The sequence below is a fragment of the Coccidioides posadasii genome, chromosome 1 (genome assembly GCF_018416015.2).
Source record: "Coccidioides posadasii str. Silveira chromosome 1, complete sequence".
In the NCBI taxonomy this organism is placed as follows: Eukaryota; Fungi; Ascomycota; class Eurotiomycetes; order Onygenales; family Onygenaceae; genus Coccidioides; species Coccidioides posadasii.
In genome coordinates, this window is record NC_089407.1 from 5,821,697 (window position 1) to 5,833,908 (window position 12,212).

The following is a 12,212-nucleotide window of genomic DNA, read 5'->3' on the forward strand; positions in this document are numbered from 1 at the left end:
TTGAGGTGAGTTTAGCTCGCCTTGATACGGACTTGCTCCCTTATCTTCGAGGGAAGATATGTAGGCATTAATTCACGCTAGTAGCTACCAAAGCATAACAACATGATTCATAAGTTCATCAACTTTTCTTCTAGCATGTCAGAAGTTCTCATCCACATCCCCGCAATGCCCAACAGAAACAAAATTATTTTCCCATCTCTGGCGATATCCGATAGAATCTGCATCCACGGCCGCACCGTCCGCAACTGTCCGTTTCTCATACTCGTCAATAACCTCGCACTGCCCAAGACAAGCTCCGCCGTGACGAAGTGCACAAATGGACTTTGAACTGTAGCCGGGGGCGGTGGATTTTCCCCGTACGTCATCGAAGCCGTCCGAAGCATAAGAATAAGCCAAATTCCGCAAGTAAAAGCGACGATTGTGTGAAGAATGCGCCAGAGTCTGTTTCTCTGTTGGCTGTCCGGGGACTCGGGCTGGAGCTGCTGTGTAAAGAAATTGGCTATCGAGGGTGGTAAGCCAAACGAGGAAGTAAGGTTTCGTGACAGCAAATCGGCTGGGGCCAGGCCAGAAGCTCCGTTGCCGGCAACGGCATCTGGGGAAGCTGAATCAAGCCCCATGAGCGTGCTCAGAAGCTTTGCGGTTGGGTCAGGTTCTTGCGGCTGATCGAGAGGCTGTTTGGATCGTAGCAGGGCTCGTAGGTATGCTTGTTGCGCTTCGAAATCTTCAGGTGATTGATCTGTAGCGCTGGAGAATTTGGGTAGTGGGGAGATGGATCGAGATGCTTCCTCTGGTTGTAATTCCGGAGTTGAGTTGCTGAAAGGGCTAACGGAGCGAGGAGGCTCATCTCTCACTGTCATGTTCTCATTGGTTAAATTTCACAGAGGATATAAAATCGCGAAAGCAGCATAATCTTGTCGGAGGGGGTCATACAGCTCGCAGGAGTCCTCCCACTTAAGCTTGTGATTTTGTCTAATCTCGCGGAGCCACCAGCTCTAATCTTTGCTTCCCGGCGCTCTCGTCGAAGACGAGCGGCCAGCTGAGCTGGAGATTCCTCAGCACCTGACATTTTGTTTCGAAACAAGTGATTCCTCGATTTTCTTTTCTTTTCTTTCCTTTTTTCTTTCTTTTTTCTGTTGTCCTTTCACAATTTAATATGGACCGATGTCAGTGTTTTGTTGATGTCACCTTTCCTACAGAGCCACGTGATTAAAGCTTTGTTTGCTTCGTTTGTTCGAGAAGCTGAACTAACAATTTTGTTTGTCGTGTTTGCATATTAGGCATTGTAAGCCACATTTGTGGCGCAACATTCAAGAAAAGTTTGGGGATGGAGTACTCAGCAGATGTGGCTCGATCGCCAAGAACAAGCAGCATTGACGTCACATTCCAAGCGGCAAGTCTGGAGCATCCAGCGTCCGCTCAGATATTCAATCAGGAGATCAAAAATTCAATTTTTATTGGGGCATTTATACGCCTAAAACCTGGCGGCAAAGCAAATAATTCGTCAAGGGTTTATGGTTTGATAGCAATGACGTAGCAATGGGAGATCCGTCCAGGTAACCCCCATGGATTCGGGCGGTTGAGAGCAGTAGATGTATACAGAATAGGGATCCTATTTATTCCAGTCTAGGCATGATAGATGCTAACCATCAGTATTCTTTGAGTGACTGTTCATAACTGCCTGTTTTTGCAAAGAATCCGGCACTTCATCCCGCCTTTACATACGTAATCTCTTCCCTATTCCTTCACAGATATAGCCACCCGCGACTCCGCTTGGGTGTTTGACTTGGGTGACGTTGCCTTATCAACGCAATCCCCAGCCACTGACATTTTTGCAACATGGCGACGCAAAGGAAACCCGGTGGTTATTGGAGTGCCGAGAACCCAATCCCGACGATCCAGCAGTTTCTAGAGAGCTTGGACAAAGACAAAAAAGATCGAGACAGGAAAATCGATGAATCTGGTCGATCTCAGGCGCGGGAACAGAAACATAGAGGACGTTATCAGGACATAGAGGCTGCCCCGCATAAACCTGCGCCAGCAGCTAAGAACAGAAGACGAACCGTCACGGACCCAACGACAGGCCGGGAGATTGAGATAGACGATGTCGGGATTGAACACATGAAAGCGGTGGAGGCTCCCAAAGTAAGCTGCGCATGCTCCTATCTCAGCTGTCGGGGAAGCGTTAGATCTAATCTCCATGTTGTAGATCACCGTTCCAAATGCGAATCTTGGCTTGCCAACCGTTAGCTGTCACACGAAACGCTGGCTCCCACATTGTATACTAACCCGTCACGTAGGCAGCTCAAACCCGGCCGGATCAACCGCTGCGCGAATATAAGTATAAACAGGATATTACAGCGCCTCCAGACCCAATTGCCGAAGGAACAACTTCCGACGTCCCAATTCATGGTGAAAAGACGAACATTTTATTCCATCCCACTCCGTCCATTAGCTATGAACCAATGTTCAAGTCATTGGAGAAACGTGGTGGTTTTCTCTGCGCAGCGATCTTTTGGGCAATCTTGATTATCGGCAAACTTGCCGGTAGTGCATTGAAATGGCTCATCCCCCTCTCTGCTTGTGTTGCCTCTGGTGTATGGCTTTGGATTCAGGATGTTATCCGCAAAGGGAGGAAGCACGAGTGGAGCGCCGAACAGCTCCGAGGACAAACGGTAGGGTAGAATTCTCGGGAACTATGAATATTTCAGTGGCTGATTCTAGATTTCAGGCCACGGCAAACCTGTTGCCAGAATCTGTGGAATGGTTAAATAGCTTTCTAGAAGTTGTTTGGGGCCTGATGGATCCGGAGATGTTCGCAGGTGTTGCTGATACCATTGAAGATGTCATGCAGGCGTCCGTACCAGGGATCATCGAGAATGTTCGAGTAGCCGAGATTGACCAAGGCTCAAATCCATTTCGTATCCTCAGCCTAAGGTCGCTCCCAGAGAGTCATGCCACGGATCTAGCGGAGGGTATGCGGGAACACAACCTGAACACAAAATCCGTGGAAGAAACAACTGCAGAGGAGGAAGGTGGAGACACTTATACTCTTGAATGCTCGTTTGCATACCACGCCAAACCCACGGGTAACACTTCTTCCGCAAAGGCAGAAAATATGCATATGATGCTAGTCTTTTATCTTGGTGTTAAGGGCCTTTTCGGTGTTCCTCTTCCAATTTTTGCAGAACTAATAGAAGTGGTTGGAACCGTCCGACTTCGCGTGCAGCTCACACCTCAGCCACCATACGCGAAGACATTGACTTTTAGTTTGATGGGTCTTCCGCATGTCCGAGCTGGCTGTGTTCCAATGGTCAGACACGGGGTGAATATTCTGAACTTACCACTGATATCCAACTTTGTGAACTATGCAATTGGGGCAGCAGCTAGCTTATACGTCGCTCCCAAGTCTATGACGCTAGACCTCGCCCAGATGCTGCAAGGCGACGATATCCAGAAGGATACGCTGGCGATGGGTATTTTGTGGGTGAGAGTCCATCGCGCAGTTGGCCTGAGCAAACAAGATAAACGTGGAAGCTATGGAGGAGGAAGTGATCCGTACATCAACCTCTCATTTTCAAAATACGGCAAGCCGATGTACTGCACAAGAGTTATATGCGACGATCTCAACCCTGTATGGGAGGAAGGGGCGGGCATTTTAGTAACCCCGGAGATTATCAAGGCGAACGAGCAGTTGAGCGTCGAGTTGTGGGACTCTGACCGAAACACAGCCGACGACATTGTGGGGAAGGTCGAGATATCCATTCAAAAAATGATGGAACATCCTAGTAAGATGTATCCCATGGTTTCCAAACTCTGCGGCATGGACGCTGGGTCGGAGATGCCAGGTGAGTTACACTGGGAAGTTGGATATTTTGGCAAGCCGCGGATGCGAAGGGAACTCCGAACAGACGGCAAAAACAAAAACTTGCCAGAAAACTTGAAAGGTCACCCACAGCTACGGGACGAGATAGGTAGCATCCTGAATGATGAGCAGGACGCTGTCATGCATACTCCACCCGATCCTCTCTGGCCAAGTGGGATCTGTAGCATCGTCGTTCATCAAATCGTCAACTTACAATTTGCCAGAATCAAGGGAACGCTGGGGAACCGCAAAGGTAATGAGTATGATCCCGCCAGAGAATACGGGGAAAACACGGACGAGGAAGGAAAAAATCTGCCGACCAGCTATTGCATGATTATGTTGAATGATCGACTGGTCAGTTTATCCTGTCGAACAGGACCGTTGCAATAGGCCGAAGCTAACAACACTCTAGGTATATCGAACACGAGCGAAAGCCGTCTCAAGCAAGCCAATCTTCAATGCAGGAACTGAGCGATTCATTCGGGACTGGCGATCTGCCATCATCACAATTGCAGTTCGCGATCAGAGATATCGCGAGCACGATCCAATTCTGGGTGTAGTTCCCCTAAAACTGTCGGAAATTCTCCACGCTCGATCGCAAGTAACCCGATGGTATCCTTTGGACGGCGGTATCGGATACGGTCGCATCCGCGTGTCATTGCTCTTCCGAAGCGTTGAAACTCAACTCCCACGGCACATGCTCGGTTGGGATGTGGGAACCTTCGAAGTGGTGTCGGGCGGCATCACCGCCAAGGGCTTCAACCACCACGTGAAAGTCAAGCTGCGCACCAGCGGGAGCGCCACTTCGATCTCTCGATCCGCCTGCCATGACATGCAAGATGGAGGTGGTGTGTACATCGATTTGGGCTCCGAAGAGTCGAAGCGCAACACCCGCCTACCGGTGCAGCACCGTTATCGATCTGCAGTGGTCGTCGAGCTCCCCAGTGGCTCTACGATCGGTTATTCCGTCATCTGGCTACAAGATATTGCAGACAACGAGGACGCCGCCCTCGACATACCAATTTGGACAACCAAAAACCCACAGCGGCTGACTCAAAACTACATTAAAGAGGATAACTGGGAGCAGAAGCGTAGTCCTGGTTTGGAGGACTTGACTATAGCGGGACGACTCCAGCTTTCATGTCGTTTTGCTCCAGGCTTCAGCGAGGTCCATGAGCGGCTTATTGCTGACAATAATACGAGAGAAACCTTCGAGGCCTGGGAGGCTTGCATTGCTGAAGGTGTGCGCGAGCGCCGGGTACAAGTAGAAGTCCCGGAAAATATCAAAGAATTGCACGCTAAGTCATTAATCAGCGAGCGAGACATTCTACGATACAACGCAGTAGACGGGGAAATAGCACAAGAGAAATGGTTTCAGGGGCATGGTCTCGATTGGTCTATGGCTTTTGGAGATAGCCCGCATGGCCTAGCTGATTTCAAACAAGCAACGGATGAAGAAGATTCAGACAAGAGGGCATCCATCCATTCCCAGGCTCAAGGTGCAGATGCACAGGGCCAGGATGGACATTATTCGCGGAACGCCGACGGCGAGCCATCAAATCGGGCCAATGCATCTCAGAATACAGAAGACGAGGCGCAGGATGCCGAGTCCATAGTCACGGACGCAAATTCCCACGCAGCGGATTTCGAAACAAGGGAGGATAGACGCCAGCGGCTCGGCAACAAACAGAATAAACGGACTGAAAAGCGAAAACTTCGGGGATCTATGCAATGGGCACCAGCACGTAACGCAGCCTTCGTTAAACACGAGGCAACATTTGCCCTCAAGAAAATAAAGAACAAGGTCTCCGGCAGCTTGACGGGCAGAGAGCCGGATATCGAAACCGAAATTGGATAAAAGTGCGTGACCCGGTAGCGCACACTTTCTTATATTCTTCCGCATCTACAAGTGTAATTTTATCAATCGCACTGCACGTCCTTGTATAGAGCGACGTTGTAGTTACTCATATATAACGCTAGTCAACGTTGTCGAGGACTCAGTTCTGAGTAACTAACCAACTATAAAATTGAGACGGCACTCGGGATTTTGAACTCTTCAGGCCGCATACCAAGCCACATCTCAATAAGTAAGGAATGACGAAAATATGAGAATGGTGATGGGCCATGGCAAGAGTTAAAAGGCCCAAGATGCTACCTACTTTTCTCAACGCTCTAGGCTTCCCTCATTCAATGCTTCTCGGGAAAGTGGCCAATGCATGGAATAGCCAAATAACAAATCATACGATAACTTCCAAAAACGACCATCTAAGGGCAGTATTTCTAGGATCCAAATCACTGGGGATTTCTTGACCTAGGGGTCATTAAGTTCCATATGCTGCTCGCTGCGATTGTCTCGTGTTGGCAGGAACACGAGAATGCCGATGACGGTTGCAGCAGACGCCGAGCTTATGATCGATCTCTCAATTTCGCTGGTGTGAGGAAGTCCTTTTCTTTTTCAGCATGGTTCCATCGCTTGTGAGTGAACCTTCCCGCTTTCTTTTTATATCGTCGGCTCGCAGGAACTTGACAGACTATTCAACCCGAGCGTCAGTCAGCATCGTATTAAGCCGTGTCTTCTACGCGACCGCTAACCACTCGTCAACCTGTGTCGATTTCCATTCCCGGGGTTTTGGACACGAATCCCGCTTGTCCTTCAAAAGTCATGGCAACCCCAGTCAGCTTGTTCGCAATACGGCGTGGCAGCCGAACTTAAATAGGGCCGTTGGGATTGATTGCCCTACGACTCTCTTGGAAATACCTCTGGGTTCTCGTGTTGGAGACGCGTGGAAGTCTACCGATACAACGGGACAATATTTGCGGCCGGGGAGATCGGAATTTGTAGGGGAAACCCAGGCGCTATGCACAGGAATTGCCCTTTCGGATGTGCTGAGCTCTGAAGGTGCACTTGAAGATATTATTGTTATTCTGTTGCGCGGCTTTTGTTTGCTTTTTGTTGAAACACCCTTGCCCCTTGGTTTAAAATTAGCCCTCGATGTCAACAGCACAACATGGTGCGGAGCTGATGGCTTTCCTTGGGGGGAAATAACTGCGGAGTCGGCGGGAACGATTTTTGGAGCGGGACTCCGGGTTGGTGGCATGATTCCATTATTCTGGAGTACAGACGGGGCGGTCGGAAGTAGAATATACGAAGACGGTGGGCTGTTTTGCATCCCGACCGCGCTGGTGATTAGCCTAATCTCTAGAATCGACAGGTATCTTTCAAAGAATCCTTCCGCTACGAGACCGCATCTATACGGCTCCTACCAGGATATACAGTTAATATGCCTGATGACTCCAATCATCTAAGCATTTGCCTTGTTGGTGCATCGATTGATGCATGCACATGCGATTAGAACCCGAACACGAAACATCTCACCGCCGCGATCGCTCCCAATGCCTTATTTAAGAAATATGATGCGTATTCTGCAAGCGAGAGAAATTTCTCGAACAATCTTGTTTGCATTTGCATGACTGGGAGACCCCAGGCCCTGCACACGTGGACCTAATTGTTTGATCACCGGGATCCCAAAAGTTGGCATGGCAAATGTGTCATAGCCATGTATGTATGAGTTGGGCTGACGCATGCAAGATTGTTTCTGCAGTTCTTTTGTATCCAAGGCGAATAAGACCCGCGAGAATGCAGATACGTCCCGCACCCTCTATCAGTGGTCAGGTCGGGCGCCGTCGGGGACAGGATGGATTATGAGTGCATGCAGCATGGGAGCGGACTTTGAATGAATGACTATGGAGTACCGCCATCAAGCCCATGCAAGGTCTTTGGTGGGTGGCGGAGGCGTAATTTCCCTTCGTGTCATAGAGCATTCAATGCTAGAAGTGCTTGATCCAAGACAAGACTTGGAGAAACCACAGAACGAGATCCGAGTAGATTGTTGAAGTTAAACTTTGATAGGAAACGGATTTTTAGTGAATGCAATGCCACACTCGAAAGAGAGGTATGCCCTGAGAAGAATCCAATGGAGAACGAAAGGCAAAAGGCCAAGTAAGAAAGACGCCATGACGACCAGTACATGCTCATTTTTCGTGGTATCAACCAGAAAGGCAAAAGGAGCCAACATGCTGGAGGGGAAAAAAAAAAAAAAAAAAAAAAAAAAAAAGGTGCGCCCAAATATAAAAGGGAATCGGTTAAAGAAACCATGGTGAAATATTAAACTGTGTAGATAGATGGCTGTAGATTGCTAGAAGTCTTGTAAATAGAGAGGGGAAAACGATGGATTAGAAATGTCTCGTGGCATTCATAAACCATAGAATGAAAAAAGCGAAGCTCTTTTCTAACGCCTACCCATCCCTCTCCCCGGCGATACCGGACTCAGTTTAGGCCTCGATTGAATGGGCACCGGCATGGGGATCACGATATTGACACCTGGGCTCTTCCCACCTTGGATTGCCAGCGAGGCTGGCTGCGGGTCTGTCTCTTGTACAGCCGCATTGGACCCATCATCCCGGCTGGGGAGCACATGACCGTCCTTGATCGGGCCCAGGGTCCATCTCCATTGTCGTTGGCGTTTTCTGCGACGGTTTACGGGTGTCTGCGGAGTTTCGACGTCATCGTCCGGGCACGGCACCCTGTCGCGAAGCCCTGCGGCACGAATTTGTCTCATGCTGCGGGCGTGTTTTTTGCGCTTGCCCGGCGAGCTAGTACCACCCGTTTCTTTATGAGTGGATGTGCTGTCTTCGTCCGAAGCGCCGGATGATTCTGAGCTGTCCGACGCGGATTCTCCTTCTGAGGAGGATGAGGAAGAAGCGGAAGAGGAGGAGCACGAATAGCCACTTGGGGATGTGAGGTCGGAATGTTTGGCGATAAAACGTACGGTTTTGATTTCCTCGTCGATGGGACACCGGTAGTGCACGCGCTTTTTGGCCGGGAACAGGGCCCGTCGTCCATTTCCAGATCCGTTGACGGAGGTGGCCGAAAGTGATGCCCGCCTTAGCGACGATGCGACTATGGGAGAGTTGCGCAGGATACCCCGGATGCCCAGAGGGAGCTGGTAGGGGAGCTCATCGTGGCTGTGTCGGCTATAGTTGGCGGGTAGAGCTTCCTGTTTCGATGTTGGCTTCGGATCCTTTGTGCAAGGCTCCGCTCGTAGTGTTGGGGCCGGCGAGGGTGTATGTCGATATGCGTCGTAGGCGTTTCTAAAGGTGTTTTTGACCGTGGGAGATGGAGAGCAGCTAGCGGAATGGTTCAGCGACAGACCCGTCGTGGAGTTTCCAAATGTAACTGGCAGACACGACGTCTGGAGCGACAGCTTGGGTCGCTTTTGTACCCCGTTGGTGTTGAGGATTGGTGAGGGAGGTATTGAAGGGGGAGCGACGGCCAGCATTGTGTTAGTAGTCGTCGAACTCTGAGGCTGTTTCTGTGTGACGGTGTTTGGAGGTGTATTCGCAGCAGACAGGGAGGCGTTGTCGGAGGAATTTGGATCGGAGTTATGTAGATGAGGATGCTGGCTCTTCATCGAAACAGCAATCATCTTGAAAAGAGAAGACACCCAGCCGGCTAGGGAGTTTAAGACTCCGCATCCAAGCTCAGCGTCAGCGACCGAGAACGGCTGAGGCATATGAACTGCATGCATGGAAACAAAACATCATAGTTAAATATAGAGATGATTGACGTATCCATAGTGGCGGGCGATTAGGAGCGGCAAATCTACTGCAAAGGAAGCATTGTTGGGATGTATAAGTATTCTGGAACAGGCAGTGCGTTTTTATTTGAACATATTTTGTCTCAGCGGAAGGTCAAAGTTTAAGAAACCTAGCTAATAAAGTATGGTCCTGTTTGAAAGACGGAGGGAACTCTGCAAGTGATAGGTATGTATAAATTGCTGCACGGGGTTCGAAGGGACAAGGCTAGGATTGGGGGGGTCGAAAGCATTGCTCAACATTAAGAATTCTTTTTTATTTTTTAGATGCTCCCAAGTTGGGTGAGGCTGGCCGTCGCAATAACCTCCATCCACGATGATGATATCGAGGATAAAAATAGCTGGGAAGAAGAGAAGAAGAAGAAAAAATAAAATAAAACAAAAGACCCAAAATCGAGAGGGGGGGTTTATTTTAGCGGCACGCCGTGCTGTGGAGTTGGGAAGACTTTAAACCGTCAAATCATCGAGAAGGGTTCCCGGCCTATCCAGCGTTATTGGCAATGGCAATCTTAAACTGGGGCCCCTGTGAGCTTGTGGTTGGTGCAATTTGAACGGCGAACGAGTCGTTGTTGGGTCGACTTTCACCGCTTACCCCAATGCCGAAGCGCTTACTCCGTTGTTAGTGAAGAGCACAAAAGTCACGAATACTCAAGGAAGAATATTTTTAGTGTAGCGTGTGTTCTTTGGAGGGGAAAAAATCCACTCTGTTACGGAGTCCTGGGTCCTTCATCCGGCCGCTTTTTGTCATTCGTCGACTTGCCCTCGGCAGAGATACCTTTACATGCTCTTGTGGAGGAGGGCAGGGAGCCAACCCTTCTGCGAAATCGGAAGTACGTTGAGTCAGACTGGGTGTTGGAGAGGTCGAGTCGAGCCTTTCGAGTCTTTGGCGCCGTTTGCCTCGTAACCCGTATTCTGATGACCGCTCCTCACGACGAGGCGGCCAATACTCTGGCCCCTGTCCAGAGACGGCTAGGGAAGCCTGAATTCTGCATTGGTGTGCCAACGAGCAAATCAACGAAGAGCGCCAGAAAGGCAGTTGACAGGAATCAGGTGAGGAAATGTCCGAAAGTGGTTACCAATTCCGCTATTCCGGAGAATACGGAGTCGCCCGTCCGGAGTACTCAGTACAAGGTGCGGCGGCCTGTGGGAGATGGGCTGTTGATCAACACATGCAACGGAGTGGACACTCTGGACTGCCATGCTGCAGGGTGATCCTCGTACTTTTCGGAATACTAAGACTTTGTCTACCCACGCTGCCAGTGATGTCGCCAGTGAGGGGCAGGGAAGAAAGACTTGGCGCGAAGAATGGCAGTGGTACGTAATGATTTTGAGCTTGTGAAAGTGACCAACGTCTTCAGGGCCATCCACATCTTTGCCACGAACCAAAAGGGCGCTGAAGAGGCCAGCGTGGAGAATAGTCGCCTTCATGCTCGTCGTCTGTCTCTTGTGGGCTCGATCGTGTCAGAAAAAGCGCGTCTTCTAAAAATAAACAGCCAATCGGCTGACTAAAAGCTGCTGGCGCTTGCACCATCCCCAACTTAGACTAGCCCGTCCGCATTTGGTTAGCGAGGTACAGATGGATGTCCACTTTTGCCCCCAGACTACTCCGTACATACAGGTCAAGAAATGTTACTCCGCAGATACGGATTGCTGAGAGACCCCAGAGGCTGGAGCTCGGCTTGCTTGGGGGGAGCTGATTTTCTTCAGAATCACGAAATGTTTCCAAATACACTCTTCCTGTCAAAAGACACCAGGCCCAAAGCCCATCGATGACAACAATCGCGAAGAATGAAAAGACGAGGCTTCCCCCAAACACGAGGCTATGATACGTCCATGCATTCTTTGCACTCAGGTTCGCCACCTGGCAGACGATTGCCCAGGGGAGGGCGTAAAGAATGTTCGAAGCCAGAGACTGGTAAAGGTACCAACGGGGCCTGGTGGCAAGGAGAATTGCAGCTAGCTGTGTCGAGACTGCATAAAACAAGTAGCACCTACGGAGTACACTAAATCAGTCAGAATGCTGGGCAGGAGCAGGAAGGCAGGAAAAAAAAAGAAAAGAAAAGAAAAGGAAAAGAAAAAGAAAAAAAAAAAAGGCCCCGTACCAATCAATTGTTCGCCACATGTGAGCTGTGATCTCCGATACGGCTCGGGATCCGCTCAAGTAGTACGCAAATGGCCGGCAGCCGAATAATCCGAGAAGTATGCAGAGCGGAATCTCGACTAACAAGGCTATCACCACAGATGCGAGCGCTGGCCGTACGATTTCTAAGTTGCTGTCAATAGCACTGTCCCCGGGAAACCATGGCATGCACGTTACTGAGTAAGTCTCCTGGGAGCATTTGGTTCGGCGGCTCTCAACCCCAATCGTCTTCCTCCACTTTCCCCAAGCGTGGCTGGTGAAGGTGAGGGAGGTTGCCTCCAACGCTTGGACAGGCACCATCACGAGTCCCCAACGGTTCGTGTTGAACACCCCCATGCAGTCGCGTAGTCAGAGCCCTTTGACACGATACCACTCACGAGCCACAGATACAAAGTATTCCGGATTGTTGATTCAAGAAACGTCGCAATACCCGGCGGCAGCAGGACTGACAGCGCCCGAATACTGGAACTCATCCAAGCTCTGAGCCGAACATAATCACCTTGCTGAGCCCAGGTGGAATATACGAAATAAATGACCCCTGACATTGCAGAAAGCC

General features: G+C 49.9%; 3 protein-coding genes across 3 annotated transcripts; 1 reads left to right on the plus strand and 2 right to left on the minus strand.

Annotated features, from left to right (window-relative positions):
- Positions 1–42: 42 nt before the first annotated feature.
- D8B26_001693 (uncharacterized protein) lies at positions 43–1,185 on the minus strand. Its single transcript, XM_003065667.2, has 2 exons — positions 931–1,185; positions 43–850 (listed from the first exon to the last, which is right to left on the minus strand). Exons 1-2 carry the CDS (start codon positions 1,064–1,066, stop codon positions 108–110), a joined length of 879 nt encoding a protein of 292 aa, XP_003065713.2. The 5' UTR covers positions 1,067–1,185; the 3' UTR covers positions 43–107.
- Positions 1,186–1,601: 416 nt separating this feature from the next.
- D8B26_001694 (uncharacterized protein) lies at positions 1,602–5,800 on the plus strand. Its single transcript, XM_003065668.2, has 5 exons — positions 1,602–2,142; positions 2,207–2,242; positions 2,298–2,672; positions 2,729–4,216; positions 4,275–5,800. The coding sequence occupies exons 1-5, from the start codon at positions 1,837–1,839 to the stop codon at positions 5,718–5,720; spliced, it is 3,651 nt and encodes a 1,216-aa protein (XP_003065714.2). The 5' UTR covers positions 1,602–1,836; the 3' UTR covers positions 5,721–5,800.
- Positions 5,801–7,673: 1,873 nt separating this feature from the next.
- D8B26_001695 (uncharacterized protein) lies at positions 7,674–9,409 on the minus strand (the record flags this gene model as incomplete). The annotated part of the gene is made up of 2 exons (XM_066123614.1): positions 8,185–9,409; positions 7,674–7,763 (listed from the first exon to the last, which is right to left on the minus strand). The coding sequence occupies exons 1-2, from the start codon at positions 9,346–9,348 to the stop codon at positions 7,674–7,676; spliced, it is 1,254 nt and encodes a 417-aa protein (XP_065979689.1). The 5' UTR covers positions 9,349–9,409.
- Positions 9,410–12,212: the final 2,803 nt, after the last annotated feature.

Coding starts and splice junctions, on each gene's coding strand:
- D8B26_001694 (XM_003065668.2), top strand. CDS start 1,837: ATGGCGACGCAAAGGAAACCCGGTGGTTATTGGAGTGCCGAGAACCCA. Junction 2,143..2,206: donor AAGCGGTGGAGGCTCCCAAA/GTAAGCTGCGCA, acceptor TCCATGTTGTAG/ATCACCGTTCCAAATGCGAA. Junction 4,217..4,274: donor TTATGTTGAATGATCGACTG/GTCAGTTTATCC, acceptor ACAACACTCTAG/GTATATCGAACACGAGCGAA.
- D8B26_001693 (XM_003065667.2), bottom strand. CDS start 1,066: ATGTCAGGTGCTGAGGAATCTCCAGCTCAGCTGGCCGCTCGTCTTCGA. Junction 851..930: donor TGGGAGGACTCCTGCGAGCT/GTATGACCCCCT, acceptor AGAACATGACAG/TGAGAGATGAGCCTCCTCGC.